The sequence below is a fragment of the Balaenoptera musculus genome, chromosome 20 (assembly GCF_009873245.2).
Source record: "Balaenoptera musculus isolate JJ_BM4_2016_0621 chromosome 20, mBalMus1.pri.v3, whole genome shotgun sequence".
Taxonomy (NCBI): domain Eukaryota; kingdom Metazoa; phylum Chordata; class Mammalia; order Artiodactyla; family Balaenopteridae; genus Balaenoptera; species Balaenoptera musculus.
In genome coordinates this window covers 54308060-54329103 of record NC_045804.1, presented here as the reverse complement: position 1 = coordinate 54329103, position 21044 = coordinate 54308060, and the positions used below count along the sequence as shown (strand labels likewise).

The 21044-nt window shown below is 36.8% G+C and overlaps 1 protein-coding gene across 1 annotated transcript in view; it reads right to left on the bottom strand.

The window, feature by feature from the left end:
* The window catches only part of MAP2K4 (mitogen-activated protein kinase kinase 4), a 103294-nt gene that overhangs the window by 12280 nt on the left and 69970 nt on the right, over positions 1-21044 (bottom strand). The window contains 4 exon segments of the mRNA XM_036836023.1: positions 6407-6534; positions 9430-9481; positions 11884-12003; positions 18922-19041. Of these exon segments, the coding sequence (XP_036691918.1) occupies positions 6407-6534; positions 9430-9481; positions 11884-12003; positions 18922-19041 (420 nt within the window).

Here is a 21044-nt window from a genome sequence, read left to right as displayed (position 1 = left end):
CACCTGATGGGAACATACCATATAGCACAGGGAACTCTACCTAATGCACTGTGGTGACCTCAATGGGAGGGAAGTCCAAAAAGGAGGGGATCTCTGTACGCGTATGGCTGATTCATTCTGTTGTGCAGTGCAGGCTAACACAACACTGTAAAGCAACCATACTCCAAGAAAAAATTAAAAACAAACGGAACACACTTCTAAATAACACATGGGGCTTCCCTGGTGGCGCAGTGGTTGAGAGTCTGCCTGCCAATGCAGGGGACACGGGTTCGAGCCCTGGTCTGGGAGGATCCCACATGCTGCGGAGCGGCTGGGCCCGTGAGCCACAACTACTGAGCCTGCGCGTCTGGAGCCCGTGCTCCGCAGCAAGAGAGGCCGCGATAGTGAGAGGCCCGTGCACCGCGATGAGGAGTGGCCCCCGCTTGCCGCAACTGGAGAAAGCCCTCGCACAGAGACGAAGACCCAACACAGCCATAAATAAATAAACAAATACTTTAAAAAAAAAAAAAATTAAAAGTATATTAATTTAAAAAACAAACAAACAAACACATGGATCACAGAAGTCTCAAGAAAAAATTTCAAAATATTCTGAACTAAATATTAATAAAATGAAGTTACAAAATGAAGTAATCAATGAAATTATTTATTGAAATAATTTCAGTAAATTATTTCACAGTACTCATGTTCAATTTCAATGAAAGTGAAATCACCAAAATGAAATCACCCAAAGTTTGTGGGATGCAGTGAAAGTACTACTCAGAGGGAGACTTATGGCAGTAATTGCATATATTAGAAGAGAAGACAGATTGCAAATCAACAGCCTAACTTGACAGCTTTAAGGAAACAGAAAAAGAAGAACAAACTAGACTCAAAGCAAGGAGAAGGAAGGGAGTAATAAAACGTAAAGCAGAAGTAAGTGAAACAGAGAACAAAAATCAATACAAAATGTCAACAAAAGTAGAAGTTGATTCTTTGGAAAGATTAGCAAAATTGGCAGACTTCTAGCTACACTGACCAAGAGAAAGAGAGGGAAGACTCAAATTATTAAAGTCAGAATGAAAGAGGGGACATTACTATTGATCTTACAGAAACAGATGAAATAGACATTCTTTGAAAATGAAAACCTACAAAAATAATGTAGAAATCTGAATAACTGCAAAACTTTTTTAATTTTTAAATGAATTTGTTATTAAAGACCTTTCCACAAAGTACAGACCCAGGTAAGTTTACTGGTGAACTCTTTCAAACATGCAAGGGAGAAATAACACCAGTCTTACTCAAATTATTTTCAAAACACAGAAAAGGAGGGTATTCCTCTCAACCCATTTTATGAAGCCAGCATAGCCATTTATGAAAACATGACCAAAACATTACAAGACAATTAATATCCCTCATAAATACAGACACAAAAATTGTTAAAATATGAGCAAATCTAATCTAGCAACATATGAAGTGGTAATATATCATAATCAAGTGGGGTTTATCACAGGAATATAATATCGGCTTAACACTTGAAAATCAATGTAATGTACCATATTTACAGAATAATTTTAAAAATCATACGATCATCTCAACAGATGTAGGATTAGAATCTGATAAAATTCAACAACTGTTAGCATACTGAGAAGGAAACCTCTTATTTCATAAAATGCATGTAAAATAACCTACAGCTAACATCATATTTAGTGGTGAAATACAGAACACGTCCTTCCTAATTAATACTGGGAACAAGGCACTGCTTCTATTCAGCATTATATTGGAGGTCCCAGCCAGTACAAAAAGGTAAGGGGGGAAAAGCACAGCTTTTACTCACAAACATTTGGATTTCTACAACTGTTTAGTTAGAAAATCCCTACTAAAATTAATGGTGAAACCAGCAAGATCATAGGACACAATGTCAAAATATGCAAATCAGCTCTATTTCTCTAGAATAATAGCAAAATATTGGGAAAAAGTTAAAAATCCCATTTACAATATTAGCATCAAAAAACATGAATTCCTCAGGAATAAATTCAAAAGGTGCTCAAGAGATCCACACTGAAAACTATAAAACATCACTGAGAGACAGCAAGAAGATCTAAATCAATGGAGAAACATAACAGGTACTAAAAGACTCAGCAGTGTCAAGATACTCACAGCGGAATGGATAAATAAATTGTGGTCTATTGATACAATAACAACTTCTCTGCAATAAAAAGACTGAACGGCATATACACACGGATAGCATCGATACATCTTCAAAAGAAAGCACACACAAACAAGCACAGACTGTAGGATGGCATTTCTAAAGAACTCGAGGAAAAGCAAACCTAACCAACAGTGACAGAAAATAGGACCAATGATCCTATAAAATATGAGACATATTTTATATCTTGACTGATGTGGTTAACTACATTTGTCAAAATTCAAATTGTATGCTTAAAATGGGCACCTATTATTTGTGGTTACGGTGTTAATGTCATTCTAAAACTGCTGTATGTTTATGTCACAAACAGCTGTAATGTCTAGCATATGTGTGTTAGAAAAACTTACCCAACACCAGGAAATAAATCCAAAAAAGGATTCCATTTCCTTTCAGTGTCACAGTGGAGCACCGGCAAGCCTGCCCGAGGACTGTGTAAATGTACTTGTTCCATTAGGGCCCAGACACTTAAGTTACACAATAACCTGCAGATTTTCGTCAGGTAGGGATGCAAATGATTTCTGTCCAACAACCCCAAAAGTTATTATTTTATTGACCTGGTGATAATTATTAGCAAATTTATATTTTGAGTAGCCATCTTGTTGCAATATTCCTTCTTTAGTGACTATAAATACAGAATTATGCAAATGTTCTTTGAGCCAGTTTCACTAACCTGTCTGTCCAGTTTTCTCATTAATGAGTTAAATATATTTTTGACACATGTTCATTCTTTATTTGTATGTGTAATATTTTTAATATTTTGAAAAGTATTCTTTGAGAGGAGTAGAGATTTAAGATCCACGAAACTAATTAAAGACCCTGTATCCTAAATCTAAGCCAGAAGTACAGAGTTGAAAAACAAAAAGCTTTTTAAAATTAACTACAAGAGGAAAATATCAACTTAGAGAATAGGGTCTATAACGTTAACAAAAACAGCAAAAAAGTAGTAGATAAAACAATTTTACATCCAAAACATATAATTTATAATAAATACACAACTCAAGTTACTTTGTATTAAAGTATATAAAATAAAAACCAAGGAATAAGGAGAAATTGACAATCTCAATGTTTTCAAATTTTGAACTCCTCAATTTTTTTAGATTAAAGTGGCAAAAAAGTGAAGAGGGACCTCCCTGGTGGTGCAGTGGTTGAGAATCCGCCTGCCTATGCGGGGGACATGGGTTCGAGCTCTGGTCCGGGAAGATCCTACGTGCCGCAGAGCAGCTAAGCCGGTGCGTCACAACTACTGAGCCCGCGAGCCACAACTACCGAGCCCATGTGCTGCAACTACTGACGCCCACACGCCTGGAACCCGCGCTCTGCAACAAGAGAAGCCACAGGGATGAGAGGCCCACGCGCCACAACGAAGAGTAGCCCCCGCTCGCCGCAGCTAGAGAAAGCCCGCACGCAGCAACGAAGACCCAGCACAGCCCCACCCAAAAAAAATTTAAAAATAAACAGTTAAAAAAAAAAGTGCTGAACAAATATAATTATAATACGGAACAGACCTCTTCCAATATTTCATTTTTTAATTGACCATTTATCATGCTAAAAGAAGAATTTTAATATGTCCCAAAAGGCAGAAACGTACTGACTAAAATGCTTTGAAAGCAAGTAGTAAGTAAAAAGATTAACAGGAATCACTTTGTACCGGTTAGCTATTTGTATAATAAAGCACCGCAAAACTTAACAGCTGACACCAACAGACATTTATTATTTCAGGTTTCTGTGAGTCAGGCTCCAGGGAGCATTTCTGTTGCTGGTTATGACTCAGGGTCTCTCATGAGACTTCAACTGAGAGGTCAGCCAGGGCTGTCGGCCTCACTGGGGCAGGAGGTCTCGTCACCAAGCTCACTCACACAGTACCGCAGGAAGCCTCTGCTCCTCACCATGTGAGTCTCTCTGTAAAGCTGCCTGAGTGTCTTCACAACATGGCAGCTGGCCTCCCCCAGAGTGAGCAATCGAAGAAAGAAAACAAGAAAGAAGCCACATGCCTCTTTATGACCTACTCTCAAGAGGGATGCACTGTCATTTCTGCCACATGCTATTCATGAGAAGTGAGTGACTAAGTTCAGTCCACACTCAAGGCTGTACTTAGCCACCGCCTTTTGAAGGGAGGTGTATTAAAGAGATTGGACAGATTTTAAAACTGCTACGTACTTGGTACTTAAAGCACTGCAGTAAACAGCTCTGACACCCAACACTTAAAACAACTAAGAAAAGGAAAGTATGTATATGTATACACATGCACACACACACCCACCCACGCACACGTGTGACGCTAAGGAAACAGTAAAATTTCACAGTTTTCAAAGAATTATGGGGACTTCCCTGGCAGTCCAGTGGTTAAGACTTCACCTTCCAATGCAGGGGGTGCGGGTTCAATCCCTGTTCAGGGAGCTAAGATCCCACATGCCTCACAGCCAAACATCCAGAACATAAAACAGAAGCAATATTGTAACAAATTCAATAAAGACTTTAAAAGTGGTCCACATAAAAAAAAAAAAAATCTTAGAAAAAAAAAAAGAATTATGTATCTTTCCCCAAAGACTCCTGGCCAAGATGGATTTCAGCCTCAAAGAACAGAAAACTATACTGTCACAACTGTTCTGAGCTCTGGGGAAAATTTTCTGAGCTCAAGGAGGCCAAAGTTATGTTTTTGATCACTAGGTGATCAATACTTTTTTACTGTATGAATAAAATAAAGATGAAAATTTTCCCAATTTGATTTTTAAAACTTGCATAACCCACCTAAAACCTTTACAATATACACTATAAACCAATCTCAAACATTTTTATGTAGCAATCATAAATATTAACATAGCACATGTAAAAATATATTAAACATATAAACTATGAACCATGTAGGGATTATTTCTGGAATGCCAGAACGGTTCAACCACAGGAAATATTATGTTACTATGATGTGTCATATCAACAGCTATACAGAAACATTTTATCATACACTGAATGATGCCAAAAAGGCATTTAATAAAATTTAATAGCCATTTCTGATTCATTCTTATTCTCTCTCTCACACACACATTCTCACACACAGATATATACACATACACTTAGTAAACCAGAAAAAGACATTTGCTTTCAAGTCAAGCAACATAAGAATCCTACCATCAATACTGTCATTCAACATTGATATAGTTCTAGGCAAAGCAACAAAAATAAACATGAGAAAAGTAACAAAATATATATAATATGATTATAGGTAGGTAGGTAGGTAGATAGATATGAGAAAGACCAATAAATATGAGGAATGCCAAGGCAAAAATTACCTGCAGAATGGTACCTTGAGTGCCATCTGAAACCTATTCAAAAAAGAGGTAGGGACTTCCCTGGTGGCGCAGTGGTTAAGAATCCGCCTGCCAATGCAGGGGACACGGGTTCAAGCCTGGTTCTGGGAAGATCCCACATGTCGAGGAGCAACTAAGCCCGTGCGCCACAACTACTGAAGTCCGCACACCTAGAGCCCGTGCTCCGCACCAAGAGAAGCCACTGTAATGATAAGCCTGTGCACCGCAAAGAAGAGCAGCCTCCGCTCGCCGCAACTAGAGAAAGCCCATGAGCAGCAACAAAGACCCAACGCAGCCAAAAATAAATTAAAAAAAAAAAAAAAAAAAGAGGTAGATCAGTATTTTGGCTGGTTACAAAATAAACATATCAGTATAAGTAGCTTTCCTATGCATCAGCAGGTATTATGACACTCCAGGTTGGGAAATAACTAATGCCTCTACCTTGCACGTGTCAGTGAGTTTCTCTTACCTCTGAACATGCTATGAGACATACTGAGTTCTATGAGGAATTCGGCTTCCCATTCTTCTCTAACCGGAAATAGCACCACTTACATTATCAATATGTCTATTACAATAGTACCTCCTACAGTCAAGACAGCATATGGGGGTCTAGAGATACAAAGAGGCCTTCTGAGAACTAACTAGAATATAATGAAAAAAATAGTAATCAGAAAAGACCATAAATGCTAAGTGCCAGGCAAAAGGAATACAGTAAGACAATGAAACAGGAGTTCACTGGGATAATTTCGCCAAGTTTCATAGAAGAGCTAGAACTGAGTTTGGTCTTCGTGGAAGAGGAGAATATTCTAGTATGGTGAAACTGCACGACCAAAGCAGATTCCTTAGTAGTAGAGCACCAAAGGGCACAGGCTCTCTGTGCAATGACTGTCAAGCAAGGTTTGGCCTTTGCACTTACTGCCATGTATGGCCTGCACCCAGCATCTCTTGTCTTGGCAATGGAGTCCACAAGCTGTCCACTGATGCCAAAGTCGCAGAGTTTAATATTTCCACTTCTATCCAGAAGAATATTGGAAGGTTTGATATCTGCAAGACACAGATGTCATTCAACGTTCAAGTAATCAATCAAACGAGCTATATTCTAAAGTATTTCAAGGAAAAATACTGAAAAACCTTAGAAAACATAAGTGATCAAGTCCTTAAAATTCAGATAGCTAAGAAGATGAGAAAATTTTCTGAATGCTAAAAACTCATTATCAAAAAACTCCTCATATTAAATTTAGGCATTCTATAAAGTTTTCTTTGTTTTCATCAAGAGACATACTAATTTACTTGTTTCAAATTCATTACTTAACAGTCAAAACATGTAGGATGAATTTAATCTGTAAGAGTATACTAAGCTACTTTACAATATGTGTCAAAGATTATACAACTAAATGCAAAGTATACAAATTATAAACTCACAATTTAGTTAAAGGAGAGCTTTATCTAACTTAGGAAAGTATCCAGTCCAGTACATCTAAAAGACCACAAGCTTCGGGATCAGAAAAGCAAAGGTTCAAGACCTGGGTCTGATATTCACAATGTGACCTGGGGCAAGTTCCTGAACTTTCACTTAGCAATCACAATTCCCTCATCTACAAAACAGAAGTAATAATCCCTAACTTATAGGACTGTGGAAATGAAAACACCTATCACAGAAAGTGAACATTGCTAGCACTCAGTAAAGGCATCCACTTAACAATTACTTGTCCTTGAGAGATTTTCCTGATCTTAGATGGCTTCACCAAGTTTCTCCCCACCAGCCTTCTTTAAGAGTCATCCTGGAGAAACCAGATTCATTTTTACCATTCTCAGAGTGTGTGTGCTTTCCCGCACACCTGAGAAAGTTGAATCCTTTCCATTTGGTTCTCCAGGTTTTATACAGTCTTGTCACATTGGTCCTTGGGTTATCACCTTCTCCTCACTCACCATCAACTAACTCACTGCCAGTGTGTGCAAGTCAGCTAGCTGGACAGTTCTCTCCCCTTGCTCACTAATTCTCTGTCCCTATCTCAATCCTTCGAAGCACTTCATTGTCACTGTCATGGCTCCATGAATAAAAAGGACAGAAATAAATAGAGGATACAAAACTATCCGTCTGTAACTCAGAAGGGGACCTACAAAAAAATCCAGAAAAGAACGCTTACCATCACTGACACGGCTGACTGCCTATCAAGCATCCACTCCTAACCGTGCCATCATCCTTTCTAATGGAACTTTCATTTTACTGAGCTCCATCCTCCTCTGTGCACATCTATCCGCACCTCCAAACACGGGGTCCTGATTGGTCTAAGCTTATCAGGGTAGCCTCATGCTCCTTGCCAGGGACTAGTTTAGGTAAGGGCGTGAGTGAGACAAGAGAAAATGTGAGCGACAAGTAAGGAAGAGCTCCCTGCTGCTAAGACAGCCGCACAAAAAGAGACAGCTTCTTCTTCAAGAGGCTGTTACGCTAGGCGTGACACAGGACCTGCTTTAGTCGTTACTACCCTGAGGATGGAGCCAACACGTTCAGGAGAGCAGAGCCAGGAGAAGGGAGCCTGAACCCTAATCACATCGTGCTTGGAGCCACCCTATCTTTGGACTTACTATGACAGATAATGAGTTTCCTTGAAGTTTAAGCCAGTTAACAGGATTTTCTCTTACGTGTAATCAAAAGCACTCTAATTACAGCAAAAAAGCTAACTGATCCTAGCTGGTAAAAAAGACTGCTATAAATTCATCATTTTACTTAGTCACAGGAAAACCAAAGTTATTTTTGAAGCCTTTCCCTTTTATTTAACCTTGGGCAATGTCTTAGTGCTTTATTGTGATTGGTGAGAATCCCTAAGGTAATTGTCAGATGCCCTAAGGTAATACTCCCATAATTACCAAATATAGCCAAAAAAAAGGGAGGGAAAAAATCCAAAACAAGAACAAGATGAAGTACAAGAGGAACAAAATAATTTTGTTTAGGGACCTAATCCTACATGATTTTAGGCCAAAAGAGAAAATAAGAAGCCTACCCAATATTATTTTTAACAAGCATTAAGCCAGGCAAAATTAAATGAAATATTCTGATGTTCGAGGTTAACTAATTTCAGTGGTCCAGTGTCAACCTCAAATAAAAATTACTTATCAATGCCCTAATTACTAATTTCTTTAATCACAACCTTAGAGCCCTTTAACCTTAGAATTCAAGGTTTTTCGCATCTCTGAATATGACTGTTTCCTTGCTGTCCTGTGTTGTCAGGCTGAATCACACACTGCCATGTATCACCTTGGGTTTGTCCACTACGGATCTACTGAGGGTACAGAACTGTGCCTCTTCAAAGCCACTGCCTCACTACCCCGAGTCTGGCATAGTAATAAGACAGAGCAACTACTTAAACTATTTGCTGAATTAAATTCAGGAATCCCACTGTCTCCCAAAAGACAGACACCAAATGTTTGAATTTGGACCTGTGTCTAAATAAGGCCAAGATCACTGTTTTCACAAATACAAATGCTTTAGAGGAATTTCAATGTAAAATACTAATTAAAGAATCTTTCTCAATTTACAAAAATATCCTCCAAAGTAAAGAAGAAACACTTGATAGGGACAGTAGCGTGCCTTTAAAATGATCGAGGGTGCTATCCTGCAGATCCTTCTTTGACGGTCCACAGGTTCACCTTCCTGCCTTATTTGTATAGACAGAGAAACATTAATTATCTATCAGGCAAATGAATAATTATTTTTCAACTAAGCCCCAACATTCTAGTAAGTTAGACTGAAATTTATAGAATCCCAAAGGGGAAAAAATCCTAAATTAATAATAAAGTTTTAGGGTACATATAGTATGTTTTGCTAAAAATACAAGTATTTTAGGAAAAGTTATACAATGCACTGTAACTTTTAATTTTTTTTCCTATTAAGGAAGAACGTTAATTTCTAGTCTAAAAAAAAAAACAATTCATACCCACCTCTGTGAATGATTTTCAAGTTTTCTTTTAAGTGGTTTAGTGCTTTCACAGTCTAGGGAGGAAAAAGCAGAGACGGATGGGATAAGCAATCAATTTCCTTCTAATCAAACAGCACAATAGCTTACCGTAAAGTAACAGCTTGGGTAGCTCTCTGCATTCTTTTAGGCTTAATATTTCAATATTCTGTCCATTTTTTATGTTAACTGAAGATGCTAAATTATGATTTTAGATCTGAAAACTCAGTTGCCTTCATACGCCCTTCCCTGACAGCTAAAAAAACAAACAGGTAACTTACAATTTTTTAAATAAGTCATTAAAAAGTTGTATAATCTTTCTCATACCATCGAACTTTAGGAACAGATATATTTAGTACAAAAAGGTCCAACAGTCTGGTTCCATTATCAACCCTAATTTAATAAGTTTTTCCAAATTCTCAGTTTCTCACAATCATTCACCCTCGCTGGGTGTGGAGCCTGCAAAGTAATTTTTGCAGAGCCAGAATTTATCCTATTGTTTGATCACTGCTCATGATCAGGAAATCAAAGATTTCTCCAGGAATAGAGGAAACAGAGACTTGAATTAAAATTTCTACAACAGCAAACTAATAGAGAAGTGAAGCACAGGCCTACCATTAGAAAGGTCAAGTCTCCGCTGCCATCAAGCTGCTGGGTGCAGAACACAAACTCGCAATGTTTCAAACAGCCAGGCTTGTTCATGGGGTTATTAATTAGCAAGAAGGGATTTAACACAAAGTAATTTTAAATGTTACGCTTAATATAAAGGATGATCACCAAGTCTAGAAACACAGGCAAATATATAATAAATGATTTATTAGTATACATTACATATATTGCAATATAGGATAAAATAATTTTATCTATGTTTTCCAACTTCATGATCATCCTGTCGTGCAGTGGTTAACAGCTGGATTCTAGGATCAGGCTGCCTGGGCTTTAATCATTTACACTTACAAATGTATGAAATTCAAAGCAAATTAATTACTTAACCTCTCCATGCTTTAGATTTGTCATCTGTAAATAAAAAGGGGATTACACTATTTACCATTGAGAGTTGCTATGAACATAAAATGTCATGAGATCTTGGCCTGACACAAATAAACACTCAATAACCATTAGCTATTATCATTATTCTACTATTGTTCCATTATAATTATTATGAATAGTAACAAGTTCCAAGATAAAGCTAGGTTTGGTATACTGAAGAGAGATGACTAAAGTGATCAACATAAAATTTCATACACCTGTCTGAATAATGAACAAGTTCCTAGTAAAACTTGTTTATACTAGACAGCTTCTTTATAAAATTATATGAAAGGGTGTATATCTTAACAGCTCATAAAACATTTAAATTAAGCATTAATTCAGGTAAATAATTTAAAACATTAACGTGAGACCTATTAATCTTAAGATTATGACTAGAGTTTAATCTGACTTTTTAAATCCCAGTTATACACACATATCTCTTACAACTAAAATACAGTTCAGAAACTGTCTACATATTTTAACAGTGACCCTTAATGATAAAACAGGATAAACTGACAATTAACAGGCAGACTATACTGGATGTGGAGGATGCAGTGAAGAAAGGGGAAATTACATACAACCAGAATATCTATCTTACAACTTCCTATAAAATTTAGTTTACACATCCACTAACCCAGGTCATGTCATTAGTTCAGATTCTCAGGGGTTTCTAAGAAACTTACTAACTGTACTCTATCAAAAAAATTTGTTTTTCTTTCTGTGAAAAAACTGTGAATGACCTTTGTTAGCTAAAAGAACAAGAAAGAAATGATCATTAATTCATTTTCAAAACTATAAACATGTAAGCAAAACAGTGCCTCTTTTCTTTTTTGGTACTATGGTAAAAGTGATTTGACCAAATTAGTACTAATGCTGGTTACTGAAATTGCTAGTCAACCATTTAAATAGTTTAGACAGAATAGCCCAAATCTTAAACCACAGGAAATATAATTTGTCCAAGAGTTTCAATTAAGGGAATTCAAGGAGACTGCTGCAATTCTGATTAATTTAAGGGGAACTGTGATAATATAACCTATTTAAATACCGTTAAAGTAACAAGGGAAAGAGGAGCAGAAAATTGCTTTTTCTAGCCTTATTTACAGCACAATCTATTATGGTTCACTCTGATTTTAATGGAAAGAATACTGTAGTATTTATTATTGAAATGTATGATTTCAATATGTACTTTTCGATAATGAAAAGTATCAATGTAGTATTTTGAAAATTGTTCTTACTACTTGTTGTGTTAATACCCCACAGAAGTGATTTTTGTCTCTTTTCCTATTATAATTATTTTCCAGGAAGGTCAGTAACATTCTGTGAAGGGCATTCAGATGTGTGCATTCAAAACTCCAGTAGCATCTTTACGTAAGTATGTATACAAGGAACAATTTGAAAACCAAGTACTTACTGCTAAAGTGATTTTGCCTAAAATTTCTTCTGGAATAACATCATCTAATACACTATATACATATTTGTAAAACTTATCAAACGAGGTAGACATGAGTTCCATACAGATCCAACAGTCACCCTATAAAAAAACAAATATCGGTTATTCTTATACATCTTAACATTAAGTACCACCTTTCCTTTACTTAAAATAGAAATACAATGAGAGAAGAAGCAATCTTCTTCTTTTTTTTTTTTTTAATTTTTGTTCCTTATTAAAGCGCTGGACAGAATATTCTCCTCATGTTCAAACACAAACTTAGTTGCCCAATTTTCCCCACTCTTAATTGTAAGGATGGGCACAGTCTTACATAGAAAACCTTTGGACTTTTATAAAAATTTTCAAACTTTGCCATGATTAAATAGAAAAACAGAAAATATGTGGGAAACTGTTCATTCTCACTAACAAAGGAAATAGATTACAGGAATCTTGAGAAACTATATAAACTTCTTAAATTAGTAAAAAAGAAAAAAAATACATAAAGCAAACCCAATGCTTAAAGTCCTTGCTTAAATGCCACCTTCTCAGTGGCCGACATTGAAAATGCCCAATTCAAAATGCAAGTCATCCCCCTCTCAGCATCCCCTTAACTGCTCTACTCTGTAGAGCCTTTATCATCTTCTAATATAAAATATAATTTACTTATTTATTATGGTTTTCATTTATCTTCCCTATTAGAACATGCAGTCCACCACGACAGGGGCTCAATAAACATTCCTTAAATGAACAAATGCTGGCTATAATCAAATCAAATCATTCAAAAACTATTGGCAGCATTATAGAGTGTTTTAAACCAGTTTGAAGGCAATTTGACAATAAAACAAGAGAAATAAAAGTGCCTATACCCTTTGATAGAGTCATCCCATGACTGGGAATCTAACTTAAACAAACAGCTCGTAAATTACAAAAAGAAAAAACAAAAACAAACTAAAAACCTCTGAACTATCTCACAAGAAGAAATGGTACATTATTAAAAGGATTACCTAAAATTAAATTATTTTGAAAACTATACAGTTCATGAGGTATGCATGAGAAAACACAGGCTATAAGCAGATTCCATGTTTATAATGCTGTAAAAGTATGTGCACATATAAACAAGGACTACGAAGTACCTTGTAAGAGTGAAAAGAGTGTAAGAGTGAAAAGAGAAAACACAGGCTATAAGCAGATTCCATGTTTATAATGCTGTAAAAGTATGTGCACATATAAACAAGGACTACGAAGTACCTTGTAAGAGTGAAAAGAGCTATTGGGATGATGACAAAAATTATCTTTAAAAAATTTTGTATATGGTTACTAATTTATGGATCCAGCTATATCTTTAATTTTTTTAATTTTTAAAATTTATTTATTTATTTATTTATTTATTTATTTATTTATTTATGGCTGTGTTGGGTCTTCGTTTCTGTGCCAGGGCTTTCTCTAGTTGCGGCAAGCGGGGGCCACTCTTCATCGCGGTGCACGGGCCTCTCACTATCACGGCCTCTCTTGTTGCGGAGCACAGGCTCCAGACGCGCAGGCTCAGTAATTGTGGCTCACGGGCCTAGTTGCTCCGTGGCATGTGGGATCTTCCCAGACCAGGGCTCGAACCCATGTCCCCCGCATTGGCAGGCAGATTCTCAACTACAGTAGCACCACCAGGGAAGCCCCCAGCTATATCTTTAGAGATTTTCTACCACTAACCTCCTTCCCCTAACGTCTGACTTGGATTGATCATACGAGAGATCTATGCCCGTTGAAGTAAAATGGCTTGCTCAGAACAGCACTGCTAATTAGCGATAGAGCCATGAACAGAATCCATTTTCTTAACTCCTTTCTCCTATCAACACCTCCAATGCAAGGACATTTAACTTATATGCAGAGACAGCACATGCTGTGATGACTGCTGAGATGAATAATCCCACTCTTAAAACAGAACCGCCTGCTGCAACATCCATGTAGCTCCATGGCTTCACAGAACGCTGATTTGTAAAGCATATTTGACAAAGTGAACTTTCACTTATAGTTATTCCAATCTTTATTCTTAGGTCTCTTTTTCTGGGTGCTCTTGCAGAATAACCTTCATAAACGACTAACACTATTAACCCAAAACACACACTTGAATTTACTTCAATCTAAAGACACCATCTCAATAGATTTACTAGAATTTTTTAATTAGAGAAAAGGATAGCACATTTAACTCAGCTGCTTAGAAAAACAGCGAAAAAGGAACTTAACTTCAGTAATATAGCAAAGTGGGACAATCATTGATTAGAGTGTGAAGGCCTGACTTTACTCATCCAGGCTCTCCCACTTTCCACTTACATAAGCTTGGGCCCCGTCAACTCCTAACTGTGAAATGGGATTTTGCCCCACAATCTTCGATGCACTATGATAAAGATCAAACGAGTTAACATACGTAAAGCACAAAGTAAAGTGCCTGGCGGCTGCTAAAAACTTGAGTTAAGAAAATGAGCGGAGAAGGGGAAAGGATAGAAAAATAGGAGAGCAACCAAAAGAGAAGGAAAGACAAGGGAACAAGGGAAATAAAGGTGAGAAGTAAACTGAGGTGAGAAGGGCAGGTACAAAGGAGCAATTAGCTCCAGGGCGTGAAATCTTTGTAGTTTCTAAGGCACATAGCCTAATGTAAATGTATTTCTTCTGGCAGTTCCTTTTGGCCATAACTGAGAATAGACAACAGCAATGAGCTGCGTTTAAAAAAAAAAAAAAGGAATGGTTTGAGCTGCCTCAAAAGCAGTGACAGCAACATTACTTTCATGTTCAAGCAAAAGACAGGACAACCACACAACTGAAATACAAAAATAAAAATTACTGAATATGGATTTACTGAAAAGGAAGGTGGACGATAATGAAACTGAACTACTAAGATCAAGATACGGGTTTCAGAGACAACAACCGGATAAAACCAATAACATAACTTTTATACCAACAGGAACAACTTAGAAAATAAAATGTTTAAAAAGACACCACTCACAGTAGAAAGAAAAAAACACCTAGGAATACATCTAACAAATTAGCCAAGCCACACTAATCAGGAAAAATTAGAGAAGATACAAATTACATCAGGAATGAGAGAGAGAGGGCGGTAACATCACTGTAGATTCTACAGATATTATGATGATAATATAGGGCTACTATGAATAACTTTATACCAATTAATTTGACAGTTTAGATAAAAGGCACAAATTTCTGAAAATAAAATCAAACTACCAAGTATCACTCAGGGAGAAACAGATAACCTGAATAGAACTCTTTGAAAGAAACTGAACTGCAAAATAATTATGCTGAGTAAAAGATTACAAAAAAAAAAAAAGGAGGGGGTACATGCTGTATGATTCCATTTACATAAAATTCTAGAAAAAGCAAACTCATCTACAGTGGCAGAAAGCAGCTCTGCAGTTGCCTGAGGATGGTGACAGCAGACAGAAAGTGTGTATAACCTACGGGACACAAGGAAACTCGGGAGAGGTGGGTATGTTCATGACCTTGATTATGGTGATAATCCCACAGGTGTGTACATTTGTTCCAACATATCAAATTGTATACTGTAAATATGTGCAGTTGATTGTCAATTTTACCTCCATAAAGCTGTACTTAAAACTTGCCGGGGCGGGAAAGGAAGGGGAAAGGACAACATGAGCAGAAGTAGGGGTGGAAAGGGAGGAGGTGACTAAATTCGGCTAATAGCACTGCCTTTTACATAACCTGATGAACTCCTATAGTCACAGATTACTCAGAACAGTATTTCCTACACCAGAATTTCCCCAACCTCAAAAGATATCTTAAATAAGGGATTCCTTGCTATTAAATTCTGAAAATGTATATATTAAAATACATTTTAAAAGTGCTTCTAAGTCTCAGTATTGATAACATAAATAGTAGGTCTGGCCTTTATGTAAGCTATAGACTAAAAGTCACTTTCATTATTCAATACTGTCAAGCTCTTTTTTCCCTGTCTACCAAGTCAGAAAATGAATTTAGGAACCTGTGTAATTAAATGTCTTAATAAATTATCTAAATAAAATCCAAGTTGTATTTTGGACTTCTTATCCTCATTTAGTTTCATCCTAGAAAGAAGTATACACATGGTTGGAGACAACAGCAATAAATGAGTTACCAACTTCAGTATTAAATGTTATTTATTCACTGCTCCAAATAAAGTTATGGAACTTTCAGAGGCTCAATATTACCCAATGGCAAGATTAACCTCTACATTGTTGCTGCCAAGAAGAAGAAAAATAACATCTCATGGCTCCGTGACTGTTGGTTGACTGAATCAGACCAAGAGCTGATGTCCTGTGGTCATATAAATTATGTGAAATGAAATACTCTGGAGGCTTTTCACAGGGATGGGAGTTACAAGCATTTGTCTCTCTCACAACAAGTCCTGAATGCGCTCATTCATGTCCAGTCTTTCCTTTCATAAACCCAGAATTCTGTGTCTATTATCAAAACTGAAGGTCATGTCACCAAGAAAAGATCCTTTTCTTTTAAGTGATCTATCTCAAAAATCCTTCTCCAAACCATTATTAAATAAGTGTTTATTATTTTTAACCATTGTAGCTTCAGGAAAGTTACACACTTTGACTATGCATATGCCCTCTTCAAGGTGAACTTTCTGCTTCTAAAACTTCATTATTCAGAAAGTACCTATTACTTCTTGCATTCGAAGATCTAAGGGGGGCGGGGGGTGGCTTCATGTTCAGCCTAACTAGGCATTTTGTGACTTTACACAACTTAACTGTATAGCTCCTGAGCCTTCATCTTATCACACTCAAAATCTGCAATGTTTAAAAAGCAGATTATTTCTTAAATGAAGCTCAAGTTCTTTATCCCTGGACCACTTATGGTATAACAGAAAGAACAGTGAGATTTTTGTCTCTTAAGTCCTGTCCGTGACACTTCTTGGCTGTGTGACTTTTGTCAAATTAGTACTCAAATCTCAGTTTCCTCCCTGGAAAAAGGGGATAATACCACCAACCTCCCCGAGACTGCTGTGAAAGTTAATAAATGTGGAATCTATAGAGCATTCAATAGATGTTAGTGCTTATAGATGCATATCTCAATTCCAGTCAACCTTCCTGAGATATGAAACTGAATTTTACCCGGCTATTCATAAGAAATCATAACGATCCTGTTCAGATACTATTCCAAGCTTTTTGTTTTGTTTCCAGTAACTTTTCAATCACTCTGCTTTCTTTTCATAAAATCAGACTTCACACTATCTAGCCTGGAGCTATATATTTAAATGTTGCTTAAATGAATTATCAAGTAAATGAACATGAGAAAAAAACTGGCATACCTGAGCACTATGGAGGTGAATTAGGGCTGAGATAGAGCCCGTGAGAGTCTACGGAGACAGTGAGCACAGCATGGGAAAGCTGACTGTGGCATCCAGTTAGGAGGGAAAATCTAGTCCATTCCAGATAACTACTGCTCTTCATGAGATGTGAAGAGTAGTGTGGCCAGGGGATTTATGATTATGAAGAAGAAATTCATGGTTTGGGGGGAGAAGGGAGGAGGAGATGGCAAGATTCCTGTGCAACATGAAGAAAGTTCCAGATTCATGATCTTACAAACAGAATAACAGTATATAATACTTCAGTGCAGGATACAGTTACCTGCCTAAATACATGACTGTGTGTGCTGATGTGATGTAATACTATGTGACATGGGGAAGAAAGTTAACAAATTCAACAGATCTGGTCATAAAAACGAACACTCAAGTCAAAAAAGTACAAGGACAGGAGGAGAAAGAAGCTATGTGAGTCTAAAACTAATAGTGATTAATTAGTGATTCAACAAAGGAATGGGCTCTATCATGAAGGAGAACACTTCTGGTTAATAGAGTTATCTATTAAGAGCACAGAAAAATAAATAAATATTTCAGGATTGGGTGAAGAATTAATTGACGAACCTCTAAGGTCTTCTCCAATGATAAGATTTCCTATCTTTCTATTCAGTGTAACATTCAGTCCTGTCTTACAACATAGTATTTTTTAAGTCAATAACGATAACAAAACCCCCAAAACGACACCCTCTGCGATCCAGTCCCAAAAAGAAGGGCAGGGAAGGTGCAGTTTTTCCTCACCAGTTCATAACAAATCCACCAGTACCAGCTCATCCTAACATTTTCAGAATGATAATGGATATTTTTTTAAGAGTATTTAAAACGCTTAAGAGTTCAGTTCAATTCCCATTCACCTAACTAAATATCACAAGTGTGTGATAACTGTCCAGGACACCATAAAGTATCTGATTCACTGACAGCTCCACCTTTACTTCCTGACCCCAACTCACTTCCCTGCTTGAGGGAGTGGGGTGACTGGAAATGAGCAAGTGCACTGACAGGTGCAGGCAGAAGTGATAACCTGTAGCAGGATACGGGAGAGTCAGAGACCAAAAGAGATATATGATCCTGACACCAAGAAACTAAAGTTCTAGTTTCTACATAAAAATCTGGATAGCAGAATTAGATAAAAGAATTTCTACTGCAGCTGTTAATTTCCATGTCTGATGAATTTTATTGAGGATTGTGGGTGGACACGAATAAATGCTTATGCTAAATGCAGATACATTTGATGACAGAAATGAATAAAAGTTTAAAAAAGGGGTGGGGGAGGACTGAGGGAGCTCAAGGACAAAAGAGATAGATCTAAATACAGTAACATATTTAGAAGCCAGATGATTTGTCAGGTTCTTAAAAAACAGAAAATATTTACATATGAAGAAGGAAATATGGAATTCACAATGGCAGCCATAAAATACTTAATTAACTAATATAATTAAAGTATGAAATTCACCCCTTAACCAAAGGAACATGAATGGTAGAAATTAATGTGTAAATTATCATGGCGATATACTAAAATGTTGAGAAATTAATGTATTACTAATGTACGGCATTTAACTGAAGATTAGAATCAAATCCTGCCATCCTCTTACGTATTCCAAGTAGACGTCCACTTGTCAGCTAAGACCCAAGCTTAGGTTTATTCCTACCTCTCTGAAGAGTGCACCATAAAACTGAACAATGTACGGGCAATCACTACTTCGCATCACTACATCCAAATCCATGAGAAGTTGTTTTTGCTCTTTTTCATCCACTGTTGACCGAATTCTCTGGAAAAAAATGACAAAATTTGTCACAAAAACATAAAACAACTTTAGAAACCAAAGAAAAACCACTACCACAAGACTAAAAATTCCAAGCAGACTTCACAAATACTAACCAGACATAAAAATTATCGTCTTCCTTATACTTTACAAGAATAATTTTATCACAGAAAAACAAAATAGCACTTAGAAAAAATTTTTTTGACAAAATAGCACTTAGGTACTCTTTAAGGGACACAGGGCTTTTTAACCACAAGCATTCACTGATGATGATGGAAGGAATGCCCTGCAGGCAAATATAAAGAAAATCCTAACAAGCCATCCTCTGAACAGTTTACGTTGAATAATTATCAGTAGTTTCATACATGCTTTTAATCACCACTTCAGAATTGTATGGGATCGGGGCATTCAACGCAAGAACAGCCCTCTTCACGCCCTGGCATCCTTACGCCTTAGCATCCTCCTTCTTTAGAGACGGAAAACAGCCCAGAACAGGTAGACCTGAGAGCTAGCGTGGGGCAGCACACAGACTATGACCCGTGTCTCCCAAATCCTGTACTGGTATCTCCCCTTCACCACACGTTCTGTACGTTAAAAACAAAAGTTCTACCTGGCTCTCCAACTCGTGAGTCAGAATGCAGGGCAGCATAAACATGTGGAGGAAAATCTAAAAATGAGGAGACAGAGGGCTGTTTGTCTACTCCTCAGATGATGAGGTCCTCCCCTGTACACTGCAGACCCGGGGTATATCCCCAACCCACCTGTACGACGACGACTCTGCACAATTCTAAAAGACTGCCACAAAAGATAAGGGTCCCCAGCCCTGCCACCCACCCAGGAACTGTACAGAACATGGAGATGTTCAGAGCGACAGCTCCCACTGCACTAGAGACAGGAAAGAATCAAGTTCAGACAGCGTAAAATATTAATAATGAAGTTATAGTTTAATGACAAGGCATGCAAACAGCTCCGTTCTCATAAAAAAGTTCACAATGTCACACTGCGCCACTGTGTACAATACATAGCACATACTTACAAGGCAAGTTAGTATCAAAAAATATACAAAGTGGCACTTTGTCTTCCAAAGACTTCAAGGTATCTGTCCTCAATGTTCTTGAAAGGGTGAAGGCAGTCAATTAAACTCTTGAACCCATTTTACAGAAGAGAAGCCAGAGGCACAGAGAGATACAAAAGATGTATTCCATGCAACACGACAATAAGCAGGTGTATAAGGAATAGAAGTAAGTTCTCTCATTTTCATTTTTCCCCACACTAAATGAGGAATTCCATATATTCCAAATACAAACAAATTTAATTTTGCAACTTAAAACTTACAGCCTGCTAGCTACAGTACTTCATACCAAATAAAATTTACTAGCTGGCATCCATCTTGTACATACTGATTTATTCCAAACTTTCACACTGAATATCCCGCCCAGATAAATAAAAAAATAAGAAGAAGAATGAAAAATAAAAACAAGTAAGACTAGTACTTTTAAAATTAAGAAAATCCCCCCCATCCCATTTCTGTACTTTCATAGTTTGGAGATTAATAATTTTGCTTTTACATCAACATCGGCATAATGTCTGCTCAAAAGGGATAGTTTTAAAAAGTCAAATTAGCCCAGAGATGTAATTTGTATTTGCTCAAAACATGGCAATGAAATTTTTGTAAACATTTTAATTACATTAACTCCTGTTTTAAAAAATATACTTTAAAAGTGTAGCTGTGAAAATATTAATTTGGGAACGCTATTATTTTTAAAAGACTTAATAATCCTATGTATCTAAACTTAAAAGACAAAGAACTGGTAATTAGAGACAAACAGGGAAGAAAAAGCAAATGATCCTCTGGTTGCGGAAGATTTCTACCTACTAAAGAATTCTCACTATTAATAGATTAAAAAATTTTTTTTCTATTTTTACTATTTTTCCTTATTTACAAGTGTACTAACACACACACTTATAAAACACTATTTTAAAAGATGCCCTCCTTTCTAGTTTATTTT